This window comes from Amphibalanus amphitrite, unplaced genomic scaffold, assembly GCF_019059575.1.
Source record: "Amphibalanus amphitrite isolate SeventyFive unplaced genomic scaffold, NRLGWU_Aamphi_draft 000135F_arrow, whole genome shotgun sequence".
In the NCBI taxonomy this organism is placed as follows: Eukaryota; Metazoa; Arthropoda; class Thecostraca; order Balanomorpha; family Balanidae; genus Amphibalanus; species Amphibalanus amphitrite.
In genome coordinates, this window is record NW_024881630.1 from 929,476 (window position 1) to 951,325 (window position 21,850).

Consider the following 21,850-nt stretch of genomic DNA (forward strand, 5'->3'; position numbering starts at 1 on the left):
AGTTTGACAAGATGCACTAGCCAGGCCGGAAAAGTACACCAGCTTATGTTTATTGTTTTCCCTGCACCCACCAGGCTTGAATTATGACCTATCCTGGAACAATCTTAAGTTTAACAGTTTTACTACAATTTTATAATTCAAATCCACATTGCTCACCATGCAGGTTGGATGGCAATGTCAACACAATCTTGTCTGTAACTGGGCACTTAGACTGCACATGGTGTGATGCAAAATGCAGATTTAGTAAAAAACTGAAGTTTTACCCAGATTTACCTTGGAAAGTTTGGGCCCTAACTAAGCACTGTGTTAAACTGCTGTGCTGGCATGACTTTGTCAAACAGTGATATATGTGGGACACAATGAACCAGACAGATATTATATGCTATTGTTTTGAAGTTTTGTTATCTAACTGAATGAAGATTTCTCAATTTTAGTTGTGAATTTAATTGGTTGTGTTCAGCTGTGCAGGTGCAGATTTACTGATTTACAGCCTGTTTTGTATGGGCTGATGCAGACCTGTGGCTGTCAATCTGTGAATTAGCACCTTGGCTAGTCTGGCTTGGTAAATCTGCTGCCATAGGTACTTGCATACTTTGCACTCTTGGAGGAGCCTGGTGGGGCACAGGCTACTTTTTCTGTCTCAGTCATTTTAAATGAGTTGGTCATAAAACCTTTTGTTTTATGCTCTATTTGCCTTTGTTTTGTGCATGTTAGATTATAAGTTTCTGTGTAGTTTTGTTTTCTGTTAAATGATAAGGCTTTTATCAAGTGATGGCTCAATTGGCAATATGCATTGTTGAAAGATGAATATGGGTAGGAACTAGAATGCTATCCTTATTTCATTTGTTTTATTTTTGATTATTTATTTTCTTATTATTAATTATTTCCTTGTTATCTCAGTATTTTCTGCTGCCTCTGCCAAATGACAATCACCCTGGGATAAGCTTACCTGAACTATTGTTTTTCAGGAGACAAATGGAGGAAATAAAAGCATTGCTGAAAGAAATCCCTGGAAGAATAGGGTCTGCAAGTTTAAAGGAGCGAAAGCATGTGTTTGAACAATTGGAAAAGGCAATCAAGACAGGTATGTGATTTGAAATCTACTTCTCTTATTTTTTAGTGGCATGTAGCCACTTTCCAATTTATTTTTAATTTCCATACCTATCTATGTTGACATACCTATGGTTTTCACACTTTGAATTTGTATTTTTATTATTTACAGCAGAACTGCCCGAGCCGGCAGTGCGTGGTATCTGCAAGCTGCTGGGCTCCACGCTGCACCGCTACCACGACCACAAGTCGCGCGCGCTGGTGGCCGGCGCCGTGCGCCAGCTGGCCACCACCCACGGCGCCGCCGCCGGCAAACACCTGCCGCCGGTGCTGGCCGAGCTGGCGCGGCCCTGCAGCGTCGCACACGCCTCGTACGTACGCCTGTCATAGCGGACATCGCAGCAAATACCTAGTTGTGTCGATCATCCTTCGTTTGATATATTGCCCTAGTCAATAATGCTCTTAGCTTCACTGATTAGATATTGGGGTAAAACATATAACGCCAAGGAAATGCGATTCATCTCCACCCATTGTAAGGGCAAGATTTGTGATTTTGAGATACACATACATATGCAATTATGCATTATATTTGATATGCTGCTAGGATTGGTGCATTCGAGCCCATGCTCAGCCATCCCCAACCATATTCGTATACAGTTACGTACGAGTCGTATACCAGTCGTATACAGTATACAGAGTAGGCTCTTGCTTTCTTTGTACAGGGCTCTAAAGAAAGTCAGCTTTTTTCGCTAAGCCTTCATCGCTGTTTGGTGTTCCCTGGCCCCTGGTGCGCAGTTGTAGCCCTTTTCTGTGTTTTTTTTTTTCGCAGTAAGACGCTGGCGGGCACCCATCTGGCGGCGTTCTCTTGGTGCTGCACCCTTCTGGAGCTGAGTTTCGCGGCGCCGACGGCCGAACAGCGGGAGGAGTTCGCGGCGCTCGCCGGCGCCCAGGCTCGTCTGCTGGCCAGTGTGGTGGCCTCCGAGAAATCGGCTCTCGTCAGCAGGGCCCACCGCATGTTTTGCCAGGTGAGGAGCTGTGACGGCACGCGACGCCAACTGCTGGGGTGTCGCTGACTGTTAGAATTAGACTGATCGCCTGGCCGACACTGGCCGCTGTTTTGACACCAGACACTTACCACCGGACTGACACTGGCTTCTATGACACTGACTAGTGACTGGACATTGACCCTGACACTCGACTGACACTGACCTGTTTTCGTAGGCACTCCGATCGGACGCCCAGATAGCGAGCTACGTGGAGTTTCTGTCACGCTCGGATGTGTCGCTGCCCGACCTGGTGCTGGGTGCCCATCTCAGCCGCTGCCTGACCGAGAGGAAGCAAACCGAGAAGATCGCCCAGGTCAAGGTACAGTGGGTGGCTTGGGACGGGCACATGATTGTTTTGGTCGATAGGGGCGCCGAATAGTAGCAAGCATAGCCATAGACTGGTCTTGGTTTTCAACCAAGGTCCAGCATGGCGAGACTGAGGCTTAAATGACACCGAATGGGGATATGTATGTCTCGGGAATAGGTGTGGTCTTGATTGTATAGCGTATCTTTTTTGTGTTAAAGGCGACATGTGCCTATCATCTTAATTGTGGTAACCGATGCTCGTTGTGCCTTGCGCCGCTGTGGTCTGACGCATTCCGCGCGGCCTCCGTCCGCAGAAGCCGCTGCTAGCCGGCCTGGTGCGTCTGGTGGTGGGTGGCAAGAGCCGCGCGCCGCCGGCCGCCCTGCTCTACTGCGGACACGCGCTGCGCCACGTCAGCCACGCCGAGTTCTCTGGCGAGCTACTGCCGGCGCTGGGGCGCGCGCTGCTGCGCAGTCCCGAGCTGGCCGTCGGTCACACGGCCTCCATACTGGCCGGCCTCTCGATCGACCTCAGCCAGTACGCCGAGGAGCTGGCCAAGCCGCTCTCCAGTGAGTACCGATGCACCGCTCCGGCACACATGACCGGACACGGGAGACGCGTGCCTCTTGGCTCGGAGTGGCTCATTTTTGCTCGGAGTGGCTCACATTTGCTGACGTAGGAGTGATTAAAATTGATTTTGACCCTCGCCCGTATTGGTGTTTTTCCAGCCGCGAACGTATAAGGGGGGGGGGGGGGTCCGTTGGACCCCCTTGCCGTTTCGCCCCTGATTGAGCTAGAGTTTCGCGGAAAAAACGAGCGTGTTGCCCGTGACGGGAGGAAGCCAATGATACCCAATTTAACCCGCGCACCGACGGGGGGGGGGGGCGGATATCCGCCCCCCCCTGAGGTTTTTCGCGAATAGCGGGAAAACCGCGGCGCGTAGCGCCGCGAAATTTGGTATGACTATTCCCTTATCAATTTTACACATGGTGTGCAAGTTTGAACCTCCTACCTTTCAAGGTCAGGTCACCAGGTCACTTTGAATGACCCAACCTCAAGTCACTTTTTTGCAACTTTGTCACCGTGCCAGAGCTACAGTAGATGTCGGAGGCCTTTGAAAGTCGCAGGATGTTATTAGGTCATTAGTAGCTACAATTTGTATATCTCGGAATTTTGATAGCGGTGACCTAAGGTCAGGTCAATTTCGTGACCTCCCCATTATAAGTCAATGGGGGAAAAATCAACTCCCTGTTTTTACCACTAAAACGGGTCGGAATGGCCCCATATACCATACATGACTTCATATACGATCAACCTTCACTACCTTGAGGTCTGTTTTGCTGTTGGGCAGCTGTGAGGTCATGTGACGTCATCAAAGGTCACCAAAGGTTTTTGGCCAATAACTCCGTACAGGAACAAGATACAGACGCGTGGATGGTCTCATTGTGTTCAGCTCGTCAAGACGCATCGAATGATATACATGATGACCTCGAGGTCACGTGACCTGAGGTCAACCTTTGACCTTGACCTTTCGAGGTCAACATATATATCATTCGATGCGGATTGACGAGAGGATCACGATGATGCCCTTAGTTTGCTCCTATCTTGACTAATTCGAGAGTTATTCGAGAAAAACTCTCTCCATATTTAGCGCCGCCATTTTGACTTTTTCGACCCCTGTGACGTCATCTTTGACCTGACCTGAAAATGACCTTAGTAAAAATTGTAGATCTTGACCGTGCGTATCCGATGCCGTTTACCGCTTGTCGCTATCTTGCTTCGTTCTCGAGATCTCAGGGGGGGGGGGCGGTCATCCGCCCCCCCCCCGTCGGTACTAAGTTGGCGCAGACCCCCGTCGGTGCGCGGGTTAAAGGTCCTAAGTCATCGGTTGACCTTCCAGGTCAGGTCAATGACCCAAACGTCGGGAAAATCGGGACCTGTTAGAAAGTCGTAAAGCGTGGCTGCTATGGGGTTTTTCGGGGTGCTGATCACGAATGTCATGTTAGTTTTGATCACAGATGATGTCTTCATGCATTTAGGCCAGGTCGGGTCAGGTCAGGTCAGGTCAACCAGTAAGGGTATTCGTAGTAGGTAGCAACCGCCTCTGACAGCTTCGTAACATGTTACGAAGGCACCAAAACTACTTTGTAAATGTTTATATGGTTGCTAAATTCGAATTCAGCTCCAAAAACTGGCCTAGAAACATGTAAAACTCGAAAAAGTGATCCGAGGTCATCAAAGGTCAATGACCTGACTTGACCTTCCGGTGACCTTGACACCCACCCTCATGCATGGGAGCAACATCATATCCCATATTTGAACGCTTAAAACCACGAAAAGACTGCAAACGCGCTGCTAATGCGAGCTGACATAAACCGAATCGCGATTCCGGCCAAACATGGTCTCGAAAAGTAGGTCACAGGTCAAAGGTCATTAGGGTCAGGGTCATGAAAATTTCAGGGTAGGTGTAAAATTGATTAACGCGAGCGTACTGAAAGTTTCGTCGCGATCGGCCGCTTTTTACGCGAGTTATTCGCGAAAAACCGGGGGGGACGGGGGGGTCCGTTCGACCCCCCCTATACGGGCGGGGGTTAAGCTATAGTTTTATCGAGAACATGGTAACTGGTAGTTGGTTCAATATTTTTGCCTTGAAACACTGCTGATTGAATATTCCGGGTGATCATTTTCTACTTTGCATCTGTGGCCGTCTTGAAGTTTTTTTTTTTCGTCTGCGAACCACACTTTTTCACGCCGATTTCTGGGTCTATGGGCCATTTGAAAATGTTGGACTCATGACTTCTCTTTTTTAATCATTCAGCAATAGTTTGACATTTTCGCTAAAACTTTTCACGTCGTTCTTGGCAAAAATAGAAACAAATAAATAAATATGTAAATAAGTAAACAACTATAAAAAGGACAATAACACCACGTAACACTAACACCCACAACCCATTATCCTAGTTATGCTATCTCCCGAAATGTCGATTATGATTCGTTGATTAACCTTTTGAAATAATAAATCATTGATTGATTGATTCATTCATTGACTTGTTCCATAAGTAGAATATCTTATTCATTCATGAGGGCGCTTGGGAAAACGTTTTTGGGAAGAATGATGTGTATACCGTCAACCGTGTAATAAGGTACGCGCCGCAGATGGAGACAGCAACAACTTAAATGACGGCTCGTTGGTCTAGGGGAAGGGCGAGGCAAAAAAATGTCAAATTATACTTGCTTTTTTATAAATTTAGTCCGAACCTTTTGATAGGAAGGATTTACAAGGAGAGAGCCACCGCTAAGGGAAGCTTGTTGCGGTGACCCTGCCCTCTATCCTCCGATCGCGCAATTCCAGGTTTATGGCAGAATTTAAAGTCCAAAGTTTAACGTGAGCACATAGCCGCGCACGGCCGGTACCCTCACTGACTTGGCCTGGCTACGGCCTGCCACCAACCGCAGCCATACCTGTCAGGAGGCCCATAAATGTAGAGCCCCGTAGCGCTTCGAACCCGGACTGTTTTAACCGGGAACGCGTGCTCCCACCACGCGGAGTCCAACGCTCCACCAACTGAGCTACGGGACCGGCTTTTGAAATGTGAACTAAATTCAGCCCAACAATATTCATCCATGGATCGATTCCTTCATTTAAGCGGTCATGGATAGTGAATGAATGGATGAATGAACCAGCAAATGAATCGATGAATCAATAAGTGAATGAATGACTAACAATAAATAAATGAATCAATAACTAGATGAATGAATGCATTAATGAACCGATGCATTAACCAACGAATGAGTGGTTGAATCAATTAGTGTATGTATGTACTATGTATGAATGAATGAACCGATGCACGAACCATTGAATGGAGTGAATGAGCCAATGAATAAATGAATTAATGAACCAATGAACCAATGAATGAATGAATGAATGAATGGACGTTGGACAGGGAATGACCCAATGAATGCATGAGCAAATAATTGAATGAACCGGTAAATGAATGCACAATTAAAGGAACAAATGAATGAATGAACTGATAATGAATGAACTGATGAATGAATGAACTGATGAATGAATGAACCAATGAATGAATGAACCAATGAATGAATGAACCAATGAATGAATGAACCAATGAATAAATGAACTGATGAATGAATGAACTGATGAATGAATGAATGAACTGATGAATGAATGAATGAACTGATGAATGAATGAATGAACTGATGAATGAATGAATGAACTGATGAATGAATGAACTGATGAATGAATGAACCAATGAATGAACCAATGAATGAATGAACCAATGAATGAACCAATGAATGAATGAACCAATGAATGAATGAACCAATGAATGAATGAACCAATGAATGAATGAACCAATGAATGAATGAACCAATGAATGAATGAACCAATGAATGAATGAACCAATGAATGAATGAACCAATGAATGAATGAACCAATGAATGAATGAACCAATGAATGAATGAACCAATGAATGAACGAACCAATGAATGAACCAATGAATGAACCAATGAATGAACCAATGAATGAACCAATGAATGAACCAATGAATGAACCAATGAATGAACCAATGAATGAACCAATGAATGAACCAATGAATGAACCAATGAATGAACCAATGAATGAATGAATGAATTGTTGAAAGAACCAAACTTAAATCATTAAATGAGCTGTAACGCGACTGGGGAGGAAAATGGTTTGGCTGAATTTCGACTGTATTTTGAATCCAAGATCAGAATTAGTTTGTTTCGCGTGCAAAGAAGTGGGCTCGTCCGGGATTTGAACCCGGGACCTCTCGCACCCTAAGCGAGAATCATACCCCTAGACCAACGAGCCGCTGTGTGGGGCGTTGCAGTCTCCATTTGCGGCGCCGAGCTGTGGTTCCTTTCACCCGTGCGGCGACCAATCAAACGGTTCCGGTATTTGGGTCAGACCGGCCGGCGGGCTGGACCGGCTGGCTTACGTCAGACGCGTCAGACCGTTCAGCGTACCGGACGCCGGCACTCCGAGACGATGACGTTTAGGTAACGGCTCACGGATGACATGCCATATGGGTGCTGCCATTTAGTAAATTACTGAATATGTTGAGAACGAGCTCAGTTGCTGGAGAAACTGGTGGTAGGCCAGAAGGCGTTTTCGGGTCTGTTGTTATTTAAAGGTCATAGTGTTATATACAGCATCTTCCTCCTAAGTAGCAAAACACCCTTGTATATTTAAATTCATGGGAACTGCTTCTCATGCCTGGCAGGTCTTAACTAAACGCAGGGCTCGTCCGGGATTTGAACCCGGGACCTCTCGCACCCAAAGCGAGAATCATACCCCTAGACCAACGAGCCAGTGGTAGAATGCTAACCACCTGTTTGGTCAGCAGGGCTGCCGCCGGTATCGCTGACAAAATGTGCCCGCCCCCTTTACCGGTTTGCAGAGCTGTCAACAGCCACTCACCCAGTACCCACACGCCAGAGCTGGCAGGGCGCTCCCACAGCATTGAGCCGATCGGGATTGTCTGGTTAGGCGGCACAGAGCAGCGTTGCAGTCCTGCCTCCCCGCCTACAGCAGTATCGGTTCCCTGTCGCTCTGCTCAGCGGGACCACTATCCACCTATATCCCGCGTGTTGACCCTCACGTGACCGTGTGCGTGCCCGGCCCACCCGCAGCTCAGGCGCATAGCAAGGATGAGCGGACGCGCGATGAGGCGGTGGGCGCGCTGGAGGCGCTGGCCGCCCGCTGCAGCGACGCCTCGGCCGTCGAGAAGCTGCTGGCTCGCCTGGTGGCCGTGCTGGACGGAGCCGACGGAAAACTGACCGTGGCCGACCAGAAGATAGCGGTTCTCAAGGTGGGCTGCTTGATAGGAGCACGGGGTTGTTCTCTGTGAGGAGAAATGAGAATTGATAATGGGCATGGCTGAAGAAAGTCGATTAGTGAGGGGCTGGATGAAACACTTCAGGTGAACCGAGAAAGGAATTACTATGTGCAGGCGTGTGACGCTCGTCGCTGTCCGTTTCGCAGGCGGTCGGCGGCGTGTCTCAGTGTTGTGTGGCCGGCAGCAGCACCCAGAGCCTGGTGTCCTCGGCTGCCGCCGCGCTGCTCAGGGTGTTTGAGCAGGAGGCTCACGAGGGCACCGTGGTGATGGCGCTCGCCCAGCTGCGGCGGTGGTGTGCCAAAATCACCGGACAGCCGCCGCAGCAGCTGGCCGACTGGTTCCAGGTCAGTCAGACCGCGTCGCGTACCGCTCTTCCCCGGCCTTCACCCAAACAACTCAGTTCAAACAATAGAGCTATCTCAGACGTTCATACGTGATGTGAAAGCCATTTGCCAGAGTAATGATGCCAAGACTTAGTTTGTATCGTTCTTTTCGTGTGGTAATACCCAACAGACAGAAGGTGTTTGAGCAGAGCTGTCATAGCTGCCGTTTATTTTCGTCCCATGAGTCTGACTGACCACCCTCCCTCGCCGTCTCCTTCAGACGTGTCTGGGTCAAAAGTCGGCCACCTCGGCCGTGCGCCTGGGCCAGCTACTCTGTATGGAGACGACGTACCGTGGCGCCGCCCTGCCGGGCTTGCAGGGGCTGGCCGAGCCGCTCAACAAGACCGTGGAGCGCGCCGCTGCCAATAGCACGCAGGTGAGGGGTGCTCTCGCAACTCGCAGGTAACGCTGCCCTCACGGCAGTCGTTGAAAATAGTTCGCTCAGATGACGTTCAGTCAGTTAAAGTTCGCTAAAGTCGCTCGCACCGAGGTAATTTTGTCTCTTCACGGTTAACAGCACACATTAGGTAATGCTGAACTCACAGAACATGTGTAGTGTGTAATTATCGCCATCTTACTGGTAACAGTACGCAGGTTACGGTCGGTACCCTCACAATCGCCAAAAACACTCAGGAAAGCAATAGCAGAGTACAGGTAACGCTGGCTTTACAACGGACAAAAGCCCACTGTCCAGGGCCCACCTGGTAGCGATGCCTCACAACATACTGTTAGCACTGCCCTCACCGCCGGCCACCGACTGCCTGCGTATAACGCTGCCCTGTGTTCGGCAGCTGCCCATGGTGTCTGAGGGCGTGGTGGCCGCCCTGTTGCTCTCCCGCATGACGGACGCCGACCCTTCCGTCAACCTCGACAGCGTCTTCAACCTGGTGCTAGACGAGAAGCGTACACTCTTCAACGAGAAGTTCATCAACTCCGCCAGCGACGACGGTAATTATGACGAACGTTTTCGGTTGGCGGGACTGAGCTGCCAATGAATGTGTAAGTTGTCAGGCGATGATCTTTTCCTACCTATTTCATTAATGGAACTGGTATGGATGTGTTTGATTTCGTTATGTCGAAGCTGGTCTACGCTGCCGTCTATATCTTAAATGGTGGTGTGCTGTATTAGCGGAGGTTATCCGCTGATGCTATCTGTCTTTCTCTCCCTAGCTGCGGTGTGTCTGTGGACTGTGTCTGCTCTGTGAGCGGCTGCTAAGTGTGTCTATATATCCCTCCCCATCCGTGGTGTGTCTCTGTCAGCTCTGTGAGCGGCTGCTGACTGTACCTATTTCCCTCCCCAGCCGTGGTGTATCTCTGTCAGCTTTGTGAGCGACTGCTGACTCTGTTTCTCTCCCCCCAGCCGTGGTGTGTCTGTGCCAGCTCTGTGAGCGGCTGCTGTCTGTATTTCTTGGTGGGTCTGTGTCAGGTTCCGTGAGTGGCTGCTGTCTGAATTTCTGTCCCCAGCCGTGCCAGCTGTGTGAGCGACTGCTGACTAGTTATTTCTCCGGCTCCTACCCAGGAGATGGCAGTAACTGGGGAGTGTTCGCTCGGTCGTGGGGATTAACGCTGTGCCAACCAGCGCCCCCGGCCGCAGGTACACGGGCCTGATCCACCTTTAAACAGATCCTTCGGTCCGGTGACATGTCCAGAGGGCACGGCCTCGCTTCATGTCCCGGAGCAGCCCTCTGACCTGCCGGGCCCGAGAAATCGGGATAGCCCCAGCGTGCGCACCAGTGCGGTGCCACCTGGGGCACGCGACAGGAAGCGTGCGGTCAAGGCTGTCCCGCGTAGCGGGTGCCGAAAACGATTCGTACCACTGCCGTGTATATAGTGTACTAACCCAGTATGAATGTGTGCTACTAACGACAAAAGCCCGAGTCGGGCACCAAAAATATTCAAAAAAAAAGACTAGTTATTTCTCTCTCTCCCCCCAGCCGTGGTGTGTCTGTGTCAGCTCTGTGAGCGGCTGCTGACTGTATTTCTCTCTCTCCCTCCAGCCGTGGTGTGTCTCTGTCAGCTCTGTGAGCGGCTGCTGCTGACGCACGCCGAGCGACTGGGCCGGGCGCCCGGTGCGGACGGCCCGGTGGCCCGCGGTCTGGTGCTGGCGCTCTGCAGGCCGACGGCGGCCTCCGTGCGCTCGGCGGCGGCCGGCTCGGCGCGCCGTCTGTCGGCCGCTCTGGGCGGCGCCCAGCTGTCGGCGCTGCTGCTGGACCAGTGTCAGGACTACATCAGCGCGGCCAACGTGCAGGTGAGGCTGCCGTCAGGACTACATCAGGACTACATCAGCGCGGCCAACGTGCAGGTGAGGCTGCCGTCAGGACAACATATTCAGATCGGCTAACGTGCAGGTGAGGCTGCCGTCTGGACTACATCAGCTAACGTCTAGGTGAGGCTGCTGACACCGTTGACTGCCGGCGATCTTTAGCTTTTTAGCTTTTGACACCACTGAACATAAGGAAGAAAGAAGACTGCGGGATACTTCTATTGGAGCAGTCATATTTTTACTTTTCTCCTTTTGAAGCGTTTATCGCACTTCGTACAGTTGAAAGGCAATTCAGACATTACTTACTGGAGCGAAATAAAGGCAGTTTTTTTTTTTAGACATCCCGAGAGTCGTATTTCAAATGGGGGTTCGGGGTACTACAGTAAGTAACCCTCACTTTACGCCATGGAACCGTATTTTTTTTCTTCATGATATACCAGACATGATTTTGCTATAGGACTTACTAACGGCAGCCGCGGCGTCGGCGGCTATTCTTTCGCTCCGGATTTCATTTTATAGGTGTAGGAAGTCACGTTGAAACACACTGGCTATTGGACCTGTTTTATATACAGTAGAATCGGCTTAATAAATCCTCGGATAATAAATCCAACCGCTTGTTGTGGCCCCTGAGTTGTTCACGGATTTATCTATGGAAGCATAGAGACTTCGGCTAAAAAGCAACCGTTTAAGAAATCCAAAACACCGTGTCACGAAGGTAGATTTATTTAGCGGATTCCACTGTATCTCAGTACGAGGGGCGTTCAAAAAGTTCTCGGCCCAACCATGAAGGAGTTGGAATTTCGGCCTGCAACGCGGTGTGTTCAATGATGTGTTATTGGGATGTCCACTTACGTAGCCATTAACCAATCTGCCCTGTGATTGGTTCAGGCTGCTAATTAATCGTAACATAGTTTGCTATTCCCGGTCAGAATGGGTGACGCCCAGAATAGAACAGTGATTTGGTTCATGTATTGCAGAAAAGTGCACCAAACGTTATTCACGAAAAGCTAGTGCCAACACATGTTGAAGTTCGTCTTTCTTACAGTAGCGTCAAAAAGTGGGCATCTCTGTTCAATTTTGGTCAACAGATCATTAATGGTCACCCCCGCAGTGGCCAGCCATCAACAGCATTGACTCAAGAAAATATGAAAAATAAGCACTTCTTTGTGAAAAATGACGAATGTTCTGGTCTGAAACAACGCAGCAGAAGCGTAGTTGTCTATTAGGTTCCTCAAAGCCATTTTTCGACAGCGTATTAATATGTTTAAGATCTCTGCAAGGTGCATCCCCCGTTTGCTGACTCCAGAGGAAAGGCAAACTCGAAAGGAGGCGTAACGCAAAATTTTGGCCCCTATATCGAAGATCCAAAAGAGTTCATTGAACTTCTTGTTACCGTGGAGGGATTGTGGGTGTCACACATTGACCCTCAGGGCGTGACCGAGTTGCACAAGTGGAAGCACACTGAGTAAAGGCCACCAAATGTGTGCGACGTGTTAAAGTCAGACGGCAAGGTGACAGTGGTTGCATTTTTGGATGATGGCGGGGCTCTGTTCGTCAACTTTCAAAAATAGGGGCGCACAATTAATGATGAATGCTACACCTCCCTTCGATAACAGTAGCGAGCAGCAGATATCAAGGAGAGACTAGGGAAGCTGACTAAAAGTGTGCGCCTGATCCAGGACCACGCACCAGCACACATGAGCAGGGTGACGATCAGCGAAGCAGTGAGCTGTGGCTTCGAGTTGTTGTCACAGCCACTTTTTTCTTCGTACCTTGCACCCTCAGGTTGCCACCTCTTCCCCAACATAAGGAAATTGCTTAGCAGTGCCAACTTCGCTGACGGCAAGGAGACAAAAGCAGCCGTCTTGGACGTGCCAGATGTGTCCAAAACCCACTTGGCTATGGAGACCCAGGGGCCTCTCGCGAAGCGCTGCGCGAATTTTTTTGGTCTAAACGCTGGTTATTTGACTAAATGAACGTTTTTGGTCTAATAAGTCGACGTCGTATCTCTGCTCCTTCATGGTCGGGCCGAGAACTTTTTGAACGCCCCTCGTATACTGTCCTGCATGTTTCTCAGCTCAGTAGTCAGTATTTCTCCCCGTATCCCCGATCCCCGAGCAGTATGTATGTCCAACTGGACGTTAGACTGTCCCGCCGTACCCGCGTGTTTTGCGGTACTGTAGCAGCATGTGGATAGGACATCAGTTTTCCTTTTAATTCAGTATATTCATCCAGATCCGCAATGCCACGTAAAAAACTGAAAAGACACAACACGGTATTATAACCCTCGTTTCCTCAACATTCCTGCGCCACATTCGCAACCAACTGATAACTGACTATAATATCTGACTAGAATGTTTTTGTTCACTCTTCAACATAACAAACTTAGGCAAAAACATCATCTAATCATAAACAAAAGCATACATACTGTAGTGTATCGAGTACCTAGTGCATCGGGTGTCCGAGGCTCGGCATCGGGCCCCGGTAATACGAGTGTGAGGCGGCCGCACCCTGCTCGGCTCCAGTCAGAGCCAGCAGTCGAGAGGCTCCGCCCGGCCGCACAGCACGGCAGTGCCGTAGTGTTCTGCACCGCGAGTTTGTGAGAATACATCGGAACCCGGAGACGGCGGTGGACACTACATCTGGCGACGAGGATGAGATCCTGAATACTACCGACGATGAACGTCGAGGGGGTGTCGCCGCCAACTCCGTTCCTGGCGAGACCAGGAAAACCAGCACTGCCCTGGAGTGACTGGATTTTCAGTTTCCACAACTACCTGACTGCCCTGGGAGGTGAGGCCTACAGCACGGAGAGGAAGACGGCTCTCCTTCTGCACTGTGTCGGCGCCGAGGCGCAACGGGTGTACCGTACCCTACCGGTCCAGCCGAGGAGAGAAGACGAAGACGAGTTCCATGCGGCTGAGCGGCAGCTCGCCGAGTTTTATGAACCTCAGGTCAACGTGATCGCGGAGCGGTTCTTCTTCCGGCAGCGACGGCAAGAGTCGCACGAGCCGACGGCCGACTACGTGGCGGCGCTGCGCCGCCTGGCAGTAAACTGCTCGTTTGGACAAATGACAGACGCAATGATACGTGACCAAGTCGTGGAAGCAACAGTGCATCCGATTCTCCGCGAGCGTTTTCTGCAGGATAAGGGCCTGACCCTGGACCGCGTTCTGGAGATCGCCGAGGCATTCGAGCGATCCCGACGCGAGGCGACCGCCATGGCCGGGCCGGCGCGGCCCGCCGCCGACGGAGCGCAGTCACTGCATCAGATATCTGACGCTCGTCAGCGCCGCGGGCGCCGGCCCTGGCGACCCGCCCGGCGGCAAGACGACCGCCGCCCCGCCCCTGCCCAGTTGCAAGCTGACCGTCGCCCTGGACCTGCCCAGCTGCAACCGGACACGTGCCCCAGCTGCGGTCGGCGCCAGCACAATGAGCGCGGTCGGTGTCCCGCTACCGGGGCCACGTGCAGGCAGTGTGGGCGGACGGGTCACTTTGCCGTGGTCTGCTGGTCTGGTGAACGGAACGACGACAGAAGGTGTCACGAGCTGACTGTTCTCTGCTGCGCCGTACCAAATACCGATAAGATGATGTGCGAAGTACAGATGGAGGTACCAGGTATCACGCAGACCGTGAATCTGCAAGTTGACACGGGTGCCACGGTGTCCGCTTTAGGACTCGGCATCGCCAGACGTCTCTTCAAAGGCAGTCGTCTCAATAGAACGTCTGCTCGTCTGTTCGGTTTTGGTCGACACCAGCTTCAAGTGCTTGGCACGCTGCCAGCGCTGGTGACCTACCGTGGATGGCGAGCCAACACAGAGTTCTTCATCATAGATTCCGACGGTGAAGAAGCCGTCATGGGACTGGACCTGCTGAAGCAGTTGGACGTAAACCTGCACCCCGCGAGTGGGGCAATCGATCAGCTGGCGGTCACTGGGAGCGCAGAAGTCCCGGAACCGCCACCGTCTCAGCCCGACCCTGGCGAGATATGCTCACTGACGACAGTCCGTGGCTACCAGCACAGGATTGTTCTCCGTCCTGATGCTGTACCGGTGCGTCACAAGCTCCGCCGACTCCCGTATGCTGTTCGTGAAGAGGTCAGCCGCGAGCTGGACCGACTCCAGGAGGAAGGAGTCATCGAACCGGTCGAAGTCAGCGACTGGGTTCACCCGATGGTCGTCAGCAGGAAAAGGAACGGGAAGCTGCGCATCTGCGTGGATCTCAGGGACCTGAATCGACAGGTCATCGCCGAAGTTCACCCCCTGCCGACGGCAGAGGAGCTCCAAGACCAGCTGAAGGGCAACATCTTCACAGTTATCGACCTGCAGAGCGCATACCATCAGCTGGAGCTGGAGCCTGCTTCCCGTCAGCTCACCACGTTCCTGACTCACCGAGGCCTACGACGGTTCACGAGGGTTCCGTTTGGTCTGGTCTCGGCAGGATCTGCGTTCCAGAGATTGCTGGACAACCTGCTGGACGGCATCCCGGGATGTGTTCACTACATGGACGACGTCGCGGTCGTGGGAGTGTCACAGGAAGAACACGACGACCGTCTTCGGCGCGTCATGGCCCGACTGAAGGAGGCCAACTTGACAGTCAACAGAGAGAAGTCTGTGTTCAGCAAAGCAGCTGTCGACTTCTGTGGCTTCACGCTGTCTGCGTCGGGAGTCACACCACTGCAGTCACAGATCAAGGCCGTGACTGACGCACCACCGCCGGAGAACGCCAAGGAGCTGAAGTCGTTCCTGGGGATGTGTGGATGGTTTCTCAGGTTCGTCCCTGGGTACGCCGAGACCGTCCATCCACTGTACCGGCTGCTGAAGAAGGGCACCAAGTTCGTCTGGGACGACACAGCGAACCGAGCTTTCAACGAGGTCAAGCTGAAGATAGCTGCAAGCCCGACGCTGAAGCCGTTCGACCAGAGCCTGCCTACATTCGTCACGTCCGACGGCAGCGGCAAGGGCGCTGGAGCTGTACTCACGCAGCTGAGCGCCGATGGAGAAGAAAACGCCGTAGCGTTCTGGTCTCGGGCGTTCACCCCTACCGAGCAGCGCTACTCAGTGTCTGAGCTGGAAGCACTGAGCGCTGTTCTCGCCGTGGAACACTGGAAACTGTATCTGTGGGGACGTCCGTTCACTCTCCGCACAGATCATTCGGCGCTGCAGACACTGCTCTCGCCCAGCTTCTCGGGGAGAGCGGGCGCGAGGATCGCGCGCTGGCAGGCACGCCTGCTGCCGTATGCGTACACAGTCCAGTACGTGCCTGGCCGGAACCTAACTCCTGCAGCAGACGCCCTCTCCAGGATGCCAGTTCCTGCCGAAGAAGCGGACCTGCATGAAGACAGCTCCGCTGAAGAAGAGGTGATCGCTCTTCTGACAGATGAAGAGAGCGTGCTGACCGAGCAAGACGTCCGCACCGCGTCAGCTGCTGATCCTGAGCTGCAGCAGCTGCGTCATCAGATCAAGCGCGGCTGGCCGAGCAGCGCCAAGGCCTGCCCGGTTGAAGTCCAGCCGTACTTCAAGATGAGACACGAGTTGTGGGTGCGCAACGACGACGTCATCCTGAGAGGAGCCCAACAAGTTGTTGTGCCCGTTCAGCTCCGCCGCAGATACCTGGAGCTGGCGCACAGCGCGCACGACGGAATCGTCCGCATGAAACAGGCGCTGCGGAATCTGGCGTGGTGGCCCGGCATCAACCGTGAGGTGGAGGAGCTGTGCCGAAGTTGCGAGCGCTGCCAGCACAGCGACGCAGTCCTCTCCCAGCGCGCACGCCCTGCGCCCATGCAGCCAGTCGACCTGCCGGACCGCGCCTGGTCGAAACTGGGAATGGATATCGTTGGTCCAATCAACGGAGCACCAGCGACTGCCCGTTACGCCATCACTCTGATTGACTACAGAAGCAAATGGGCGGAAGTCTGCCTGACGTCATCGACTGAGACTGAAGACGTCATCAAGTTCTTGTCAACTGTGTGGGCCAAAGAGGGCTATCCCGACGAGATCGTGACGGACAATGGGCCCCAGTTCACGAGCAGGGAGTTCACTGCGTATCTGGCCGCCCGAGGGGTGAAGCACACCAAATCGTCCGTCTACTGGCCTAGAGGCAACTCCGCCGTAGAGCGCTTCAACAAAACGTTCAAGTCGTGGATCACAGACTGTCCACCAGCAGCGTTCATTGACGAGGTGCGCAAGAGCCTGGCGGTGTATCGAGCCACCCCACACACGACAACTGGGAAGTCACCGTCAGAGCTCCTGCATGGACGACAGATGAGGCTGAACCTGCCTGTCATTCAGCCGTCAACACCAGGAGCCGACAGTGTGGCGTCTCGAGTTCGACGCCGACAGCAGTCCAACAAGAGGTCCTACGACCGCCGCCGTGGCGTGACGACGCCGCGCATCACTGAGGGCGACTACGTCTGCGTGAGACGGCAGGGACACCGCTCGAAGACGTCCTGTCGGTTCACGTCTCCGGTGCGAGTCACTGGGCGCGTCGGTCCCGCAACGTACCGTCTGGCTGACGGCCGGACCTGGAACGCCGCCCATCTGGCCCGTCTCCCATACGCGCCGGCGTCTCCCTCCGCATCTCCCCCCGCTGGGCCCGGCGAGACCACGTCGACCGCCACGACTTCCGAGGCCGACACGCTGGCACGCTGACCTCGCTCGCCGCTGCTTCTCGCCCGTCGACCGAGACAGCTTGCGAGCCGTCGCCGGACGCCGCCGATGTGAGCGTGCAGCGTCCCAGGCGAAGCGACCGTGTCTGTAGACGTCCGGACTACTACGTGTCGCAGTGCTGCTGTTCCTTTTTTTTGCGAGAGGGGGGAATGTGTAGTGTATCGAGTACCTAGTGCATCGGGTGTCCGAGGCTCGGCATCGGGCCCCGGTAATACGAGTGTGAGGCGGCCGCACCCTGCTCGGCTCCAGTCAGAGCCAGCAGTCGAGAGGCTCCGCCCGGCCGCACAGCACGGCAGTGCCGTAGTGTTCTGCACCGCGAGTTTGTGAGAATACATCGGAACCCGGAGACGGCGGTGGACACTACACATACCAAAATATTAAAGAAAATACATTACTCACTCCGTCCCATGTCCCTCGGCTCGCTTTTCGTTCAAAACAATAACATTTCTTGCGCAGATGCGGCAAAAAACAGGGCCCACGCGGGCCACGCTGGTGGTCACCTAAACCACTGCAGTAAATTGATGCCAGCGGGAACATGGCTCCCCAAAATTCAACAGAATTTTCTCTTCGGATAACACTAACAGATACGTCGATTACACGAACAAGTATGAGACCATGAAACAGAAGTTGTTCCAAGGATCAAGTCCTTATAGACTACGGTCTCAATGCATCTTACACTTCTCACAGCTGTCCTTTCACGGCATGTGGACCGCTAATCCTACGCCAAGCACCTCTAGTTCGTCGTCCGCTCACCAGGCGTTCAGAGGCTCCCCGACCGGGAATCTCCGTCGTGCGCCCTCATGATCATGACCAGACGATGCACTGGCCTGTCGTATTCGGCTGCGCCGATCCGCACTCGCACCTTACGCACCAAGTCATCCGCACTCGGGTACGTGGTCACTATACGTCCCAGATGCCACTGAGAGCGCGGAAGACTGTCATCGGCCACAGCGACGAGGTCGTCGACCTTCATGTTAGGCTCCTTGTCGATCCATCTCCGTCGCTCCTGCATAGTGGGGACGTACTCGTGCTGCCATCGCGACCAGAATACGTCCGCCAGATGTTGTACGCGCCGCCATCTTCGACGGGCGTAGACGTCTTCACGGCAGAAGACACCAGGTGGAGGAAGAAGGACCTTGGATTTACATGTGAGTAGCTGTGCTGGAGTGATAGGTTCTACGCTATCAGTGTTAGTCATGCTACAAACAGAAATGGGCCGACTATTGACGACGTTCTCGGCTTCCGCGACAAACGTCCGGAACAGCTCGTCGTCCAGATGATGACTGTGTCCGTCCAGGATACTAGTCAATGCTGTTCTTGTCGACCTGATGAGCCTTTCCCATGAGCCGCCCATGTGGCTCGCGTACGGGACGTTGAAGGAAAACTCAATGAAATCACATTGATCCTTCAGCAGCTCTCGCCTGATCTTCCCCTTCTCCATCTCCATCATGGCTGCTTCCAATGTGCTTTTGCCGCCAATAAAGTTTGTGCCGTTATCACAGAACAGCTTTCTCACAGGGCCACGGCGACACACAAATCGTCTATATGCGTTCAGAAAGGCGTCTGCTGTCATGCTGTTGACAGTTTCCAGGTGGATCCCACGACAACTCAGGCAAGTGAAGAGCAGTATCCACCGTTTGACTTCGCTTCTTCGCTCCTTTACAAAGAATGGGCCAAACGCATCCACTCCACTGTTTTCAAAAGGTTCCGTCGCCTCCAAACGCTCCATAGGCAGGTCTCCCATCTTCTGAGTGCAGGGATTTCCACGTAACCTCTTGCACTTCACGCAGCTGAGGATGATCCTCACAACTGCCGATCTTCCCTGCACGATCCAGAAACCTCTTTGTCTGACTTCATTCAGAGTCATCTCTCTTCCACTGTGGTGAGTTCGCTCATGGCACTCACGAACAATCAGATCTGTAATGTGTCCTCGTTTCGGTAGTATGATCGGGTGAGCTAGCTCCATTGATAAGCTGCTCTTTCGAGCACGTCCTCCTACTCGAAGTAGCCCATCCTGATCCACGAAAGGATCTAGTCCTCGCAGGCTGCCAACGGTTCTCTTTCTTCGGGGGTCACCAGATCGCTCTCCATCAGCTGAAAGGGCAGCCACGTCCTCATTGAAGTCTTCTTTCTGGACCTGTCGAAGGATCAACTTTTCTGCGTTCAGCAGATCTTCAGCACACAAGCCCTCCTCGGATTCATCTCCTTCTGGTTTCGTCGTCTTCGATTTGATCCGATGTCGGAGACGTCTCACAAACTTGATGCAGAGGGCAACAGCTCTACGAGCTCTGAACCAATCAGAGAAGTACAGCAGCCGCTCCTTCAGACTCGCAAACTGTTGTGCAACGGAAGCAGCAGTTGCAAGCGTCGTCATCTTCTTTACCTCTGGGTCGTCATCAGGGACTTCGAACGTACTAGGCGTCCTCTCCTCGTCCTGTTTCCTAAGGAACTCGGGTCCCTTCCACCAGATGTCGTTCTTCTTCAGGTCAGACGCCCTCTGGCCGCGGGAAGCGTAGTCTGCTGGATTGACTTCAGAGGATACGAATCCCCACTGATCAGGTGATGTGTACTGGCGAATTTGCTGTACACGATTCGCCACGAAGACGTGGAAACGTTTGTCTTCGTTTCCGATATAACCCAATACTACCTTGCTGTCACACCAGAAGTATTCTCTCAGGTTCGGAATATTCAGCTCTTGCTTCAGGAACTGGCTGGTTTTTGTCGAAAGAAGTGCCGCTGCCAGCTCCAGCCTTGGAACAGTCGTCACGCGTTTCGGCGTTACTCTGGCTTTCCCCAGCACCAGTGACGAATAGAGCTGTCCATCGGTAGTCTTCATTCGCAGATAGCTGCAGGCCCCGAGCCCCTCTAGGCTGGCGTCTGAGAAGTTGTGCAGCTCGTAGGACTCCACCAGACATGAGGATGGAACGTAGCACCTGGGCACTGCAAAAGTGGAAAGTGTAGCCAGGTCTGCTTTCCAATCAAGCCAGCACTCTTCATGTACCGGCTCATCCCATCCACCGCCATCACAACAGAGTCGCTTCAGTATCTGCTTTCCCTGCAACGTGAAGGGACACACCAACCCCAGGGGGTCGTATAGGGAACTGACGGTAGACAAAATCCCTCGTCGAGTCACTGGTCTGTCGGGCAGGTCTCCTGTCAAAAGGAGCGTGTCATCTTGAATGTTCCACGAAAGTCCAAGAGCCTGTTCCACTGGTTTGTACTCGTCCACGACGTCCTTGTTCTGAAGATTCTTCGATCGATTTTCTTCGGGGATGCTGGCGATGACATCCGGCTCGTTCGAGGTGAATTGGTGCAACTGGAAACCACCTTTGAAACACAAAATTGTTGCTCTTCCAGCCAGGTCACACGCCGACGTCTTGTCCGGAGTTGAGATCAATCCGTCGTCCACATAGAAATCGTGGCGCACGAAGGCTGCAGCTTCTGGGCCACACTCTTCTTCATAGAGCTCAGCTGTCTTATTCAGCGCGAACATCGCACAAGATGGGGACGATGTTGCCCCGAACAGATGCGTAGTCATTCTGAACTCTGTCGGTTCTTCCTGCAGGTTTCCATCCTTCCACCAGAGGAAGCGTAGCAGGTTCCGATGTTCTTGGTTCACTTTCACTTGGTTAAACATCCCTCTGATGTCACAAGTGAGAGCCACGGGGAGCTTACGGAATCGAGTCAAGATGCCGCAGAGGTTATTGGCCATGTCCGGTCCCTGCATGAGCTCACTGTTTAGGCTCCGTCCATCGAATTCACAGCTGCAGTCAAAGACCACCCTGATCTTTTGTTTACGAGGGTGACGGACCCCATGGTGCGGCAGGTACCACACTCCATTGCTGCCGGCTCCACCAAGTTCCTCTTCAGGCACAGGCTCAGCGACTCCGGTCTCCAGCATTTCTGTCATGAATGTGTTGTATTCTGCCTGAAATCCTGGATCCCTTTCAAATCTCTTCTTCAACCCTTGCAGCCTTTGCATTGCAAGTTTCTTATTGTCTGGCAGCACAACCTCTGGGTCCTTCAGTGGAAGTGGCGCTTCCATGTGACCATCTTCTGTGGCATGCATCTGTGTCTCCATTAGATCCACAAATCTCTTGTCTTGTTGTGAGATTTTCCTCTCTTGAGGTTGGTCCTGAAACCCTGTCTCCAACATTTCAATCAAATGTGACGGCCCGACTTCCCTCGCTCGGGTCCTCAGCGTGAAGTGACACTGCCTACTCGCCGCACCATCGCACGATGCAAAACAGCACGTTC

General features: G+C 52.5%; 2 protein-coding genes and 2 non-coding genes across 7 annotated transcripts in view; 1 reads left to right on the forward strand and 3 right to left on the reverse strand.

Moving 5' to 3' along the window:
* The window catches only part of LOC122382184 (eIF-2-alpha kinase activator GCN1-like), a 55,877-nt gene that overhangs the window by 4,398 nt on the left and 29,629 nt on the right, over positions 1-21,850 (forward strand). For 3 of the 4 annotated variants that reach the window (XM_043367173.1, XM_043367169.1, XM_043367170.1), the window contains exons 2-11: positions 969-1,084; positions 1,223-1,421; positions 1,880-2,075; positions 2,272-2,415; positions 2,717-2,969; positions 8,074-8,252; positions 8,426-8,623; positions 8,883-9,038; positions 9,454-9,610; positions 10,660-10,910. In XM_043367173.1, coding sequence (XP_043223108.1) covers positions 976-1,084; positions 1,223-1,421; positions 1,880-2,075; positions 2,272-2,415; positions 2,717-2,969; positions 8,074-8,252; positions 8,426-8,623; positions 8,883-9,038; positions 9,454-9,610; positions 10,660-10,910 — 1,842 coding nt within the window. In that variant the 5' untranslated portion in view covers positions 969-975. Of the gene's footprint in view, positions 1-968; positions 1,085-1,222; positions 1,422-1,879; positions 2,076-2,271; positions 2,416-2,716; positions 2,970-8,073; positions 8,253-8,425; positions 8,624-8,882; positions 9,039-9,453; positions 9,611-10,659; positions 10,965-21,850 lie in introns of those variants that run through there. The other variant, XM_043367174.1, reaches the window with a different exon arrangement.
* Trnap-agg lies at positions 7,181-7,252 on the reverse strand. Its single transcript has one exon. It is a non-coding gene; the product is annotated as a tRNA-Pro (tRNA).
* Positions 7,681-7,752, reverse strand: Trnap-ugg. Its single transcript has one exon. It is a non-coding gene; the product is annotated as a tRNA-Pro (tRNA).
* Positions 13,131-20,918, reverse strand: LOC122382186. Its single transcript, XM_043367175.1, has 2 exons — positions 17,993-20,918; positions 13,131-13,182 (listed from the first exon to the last, which is right to left on the reverse strand). The coding sequence occupies exon 1, from the start codon at positions 20,427-20,429 to the stop codon at positions 18,354-18,356; it is 2,076 nt and encodes a 691-aa protein (XP_043223110.1). The 5' UTR covers positions 20,430-20,918; the 3' UTR covers positions 13,131-13,182; positions 17,993-18,353.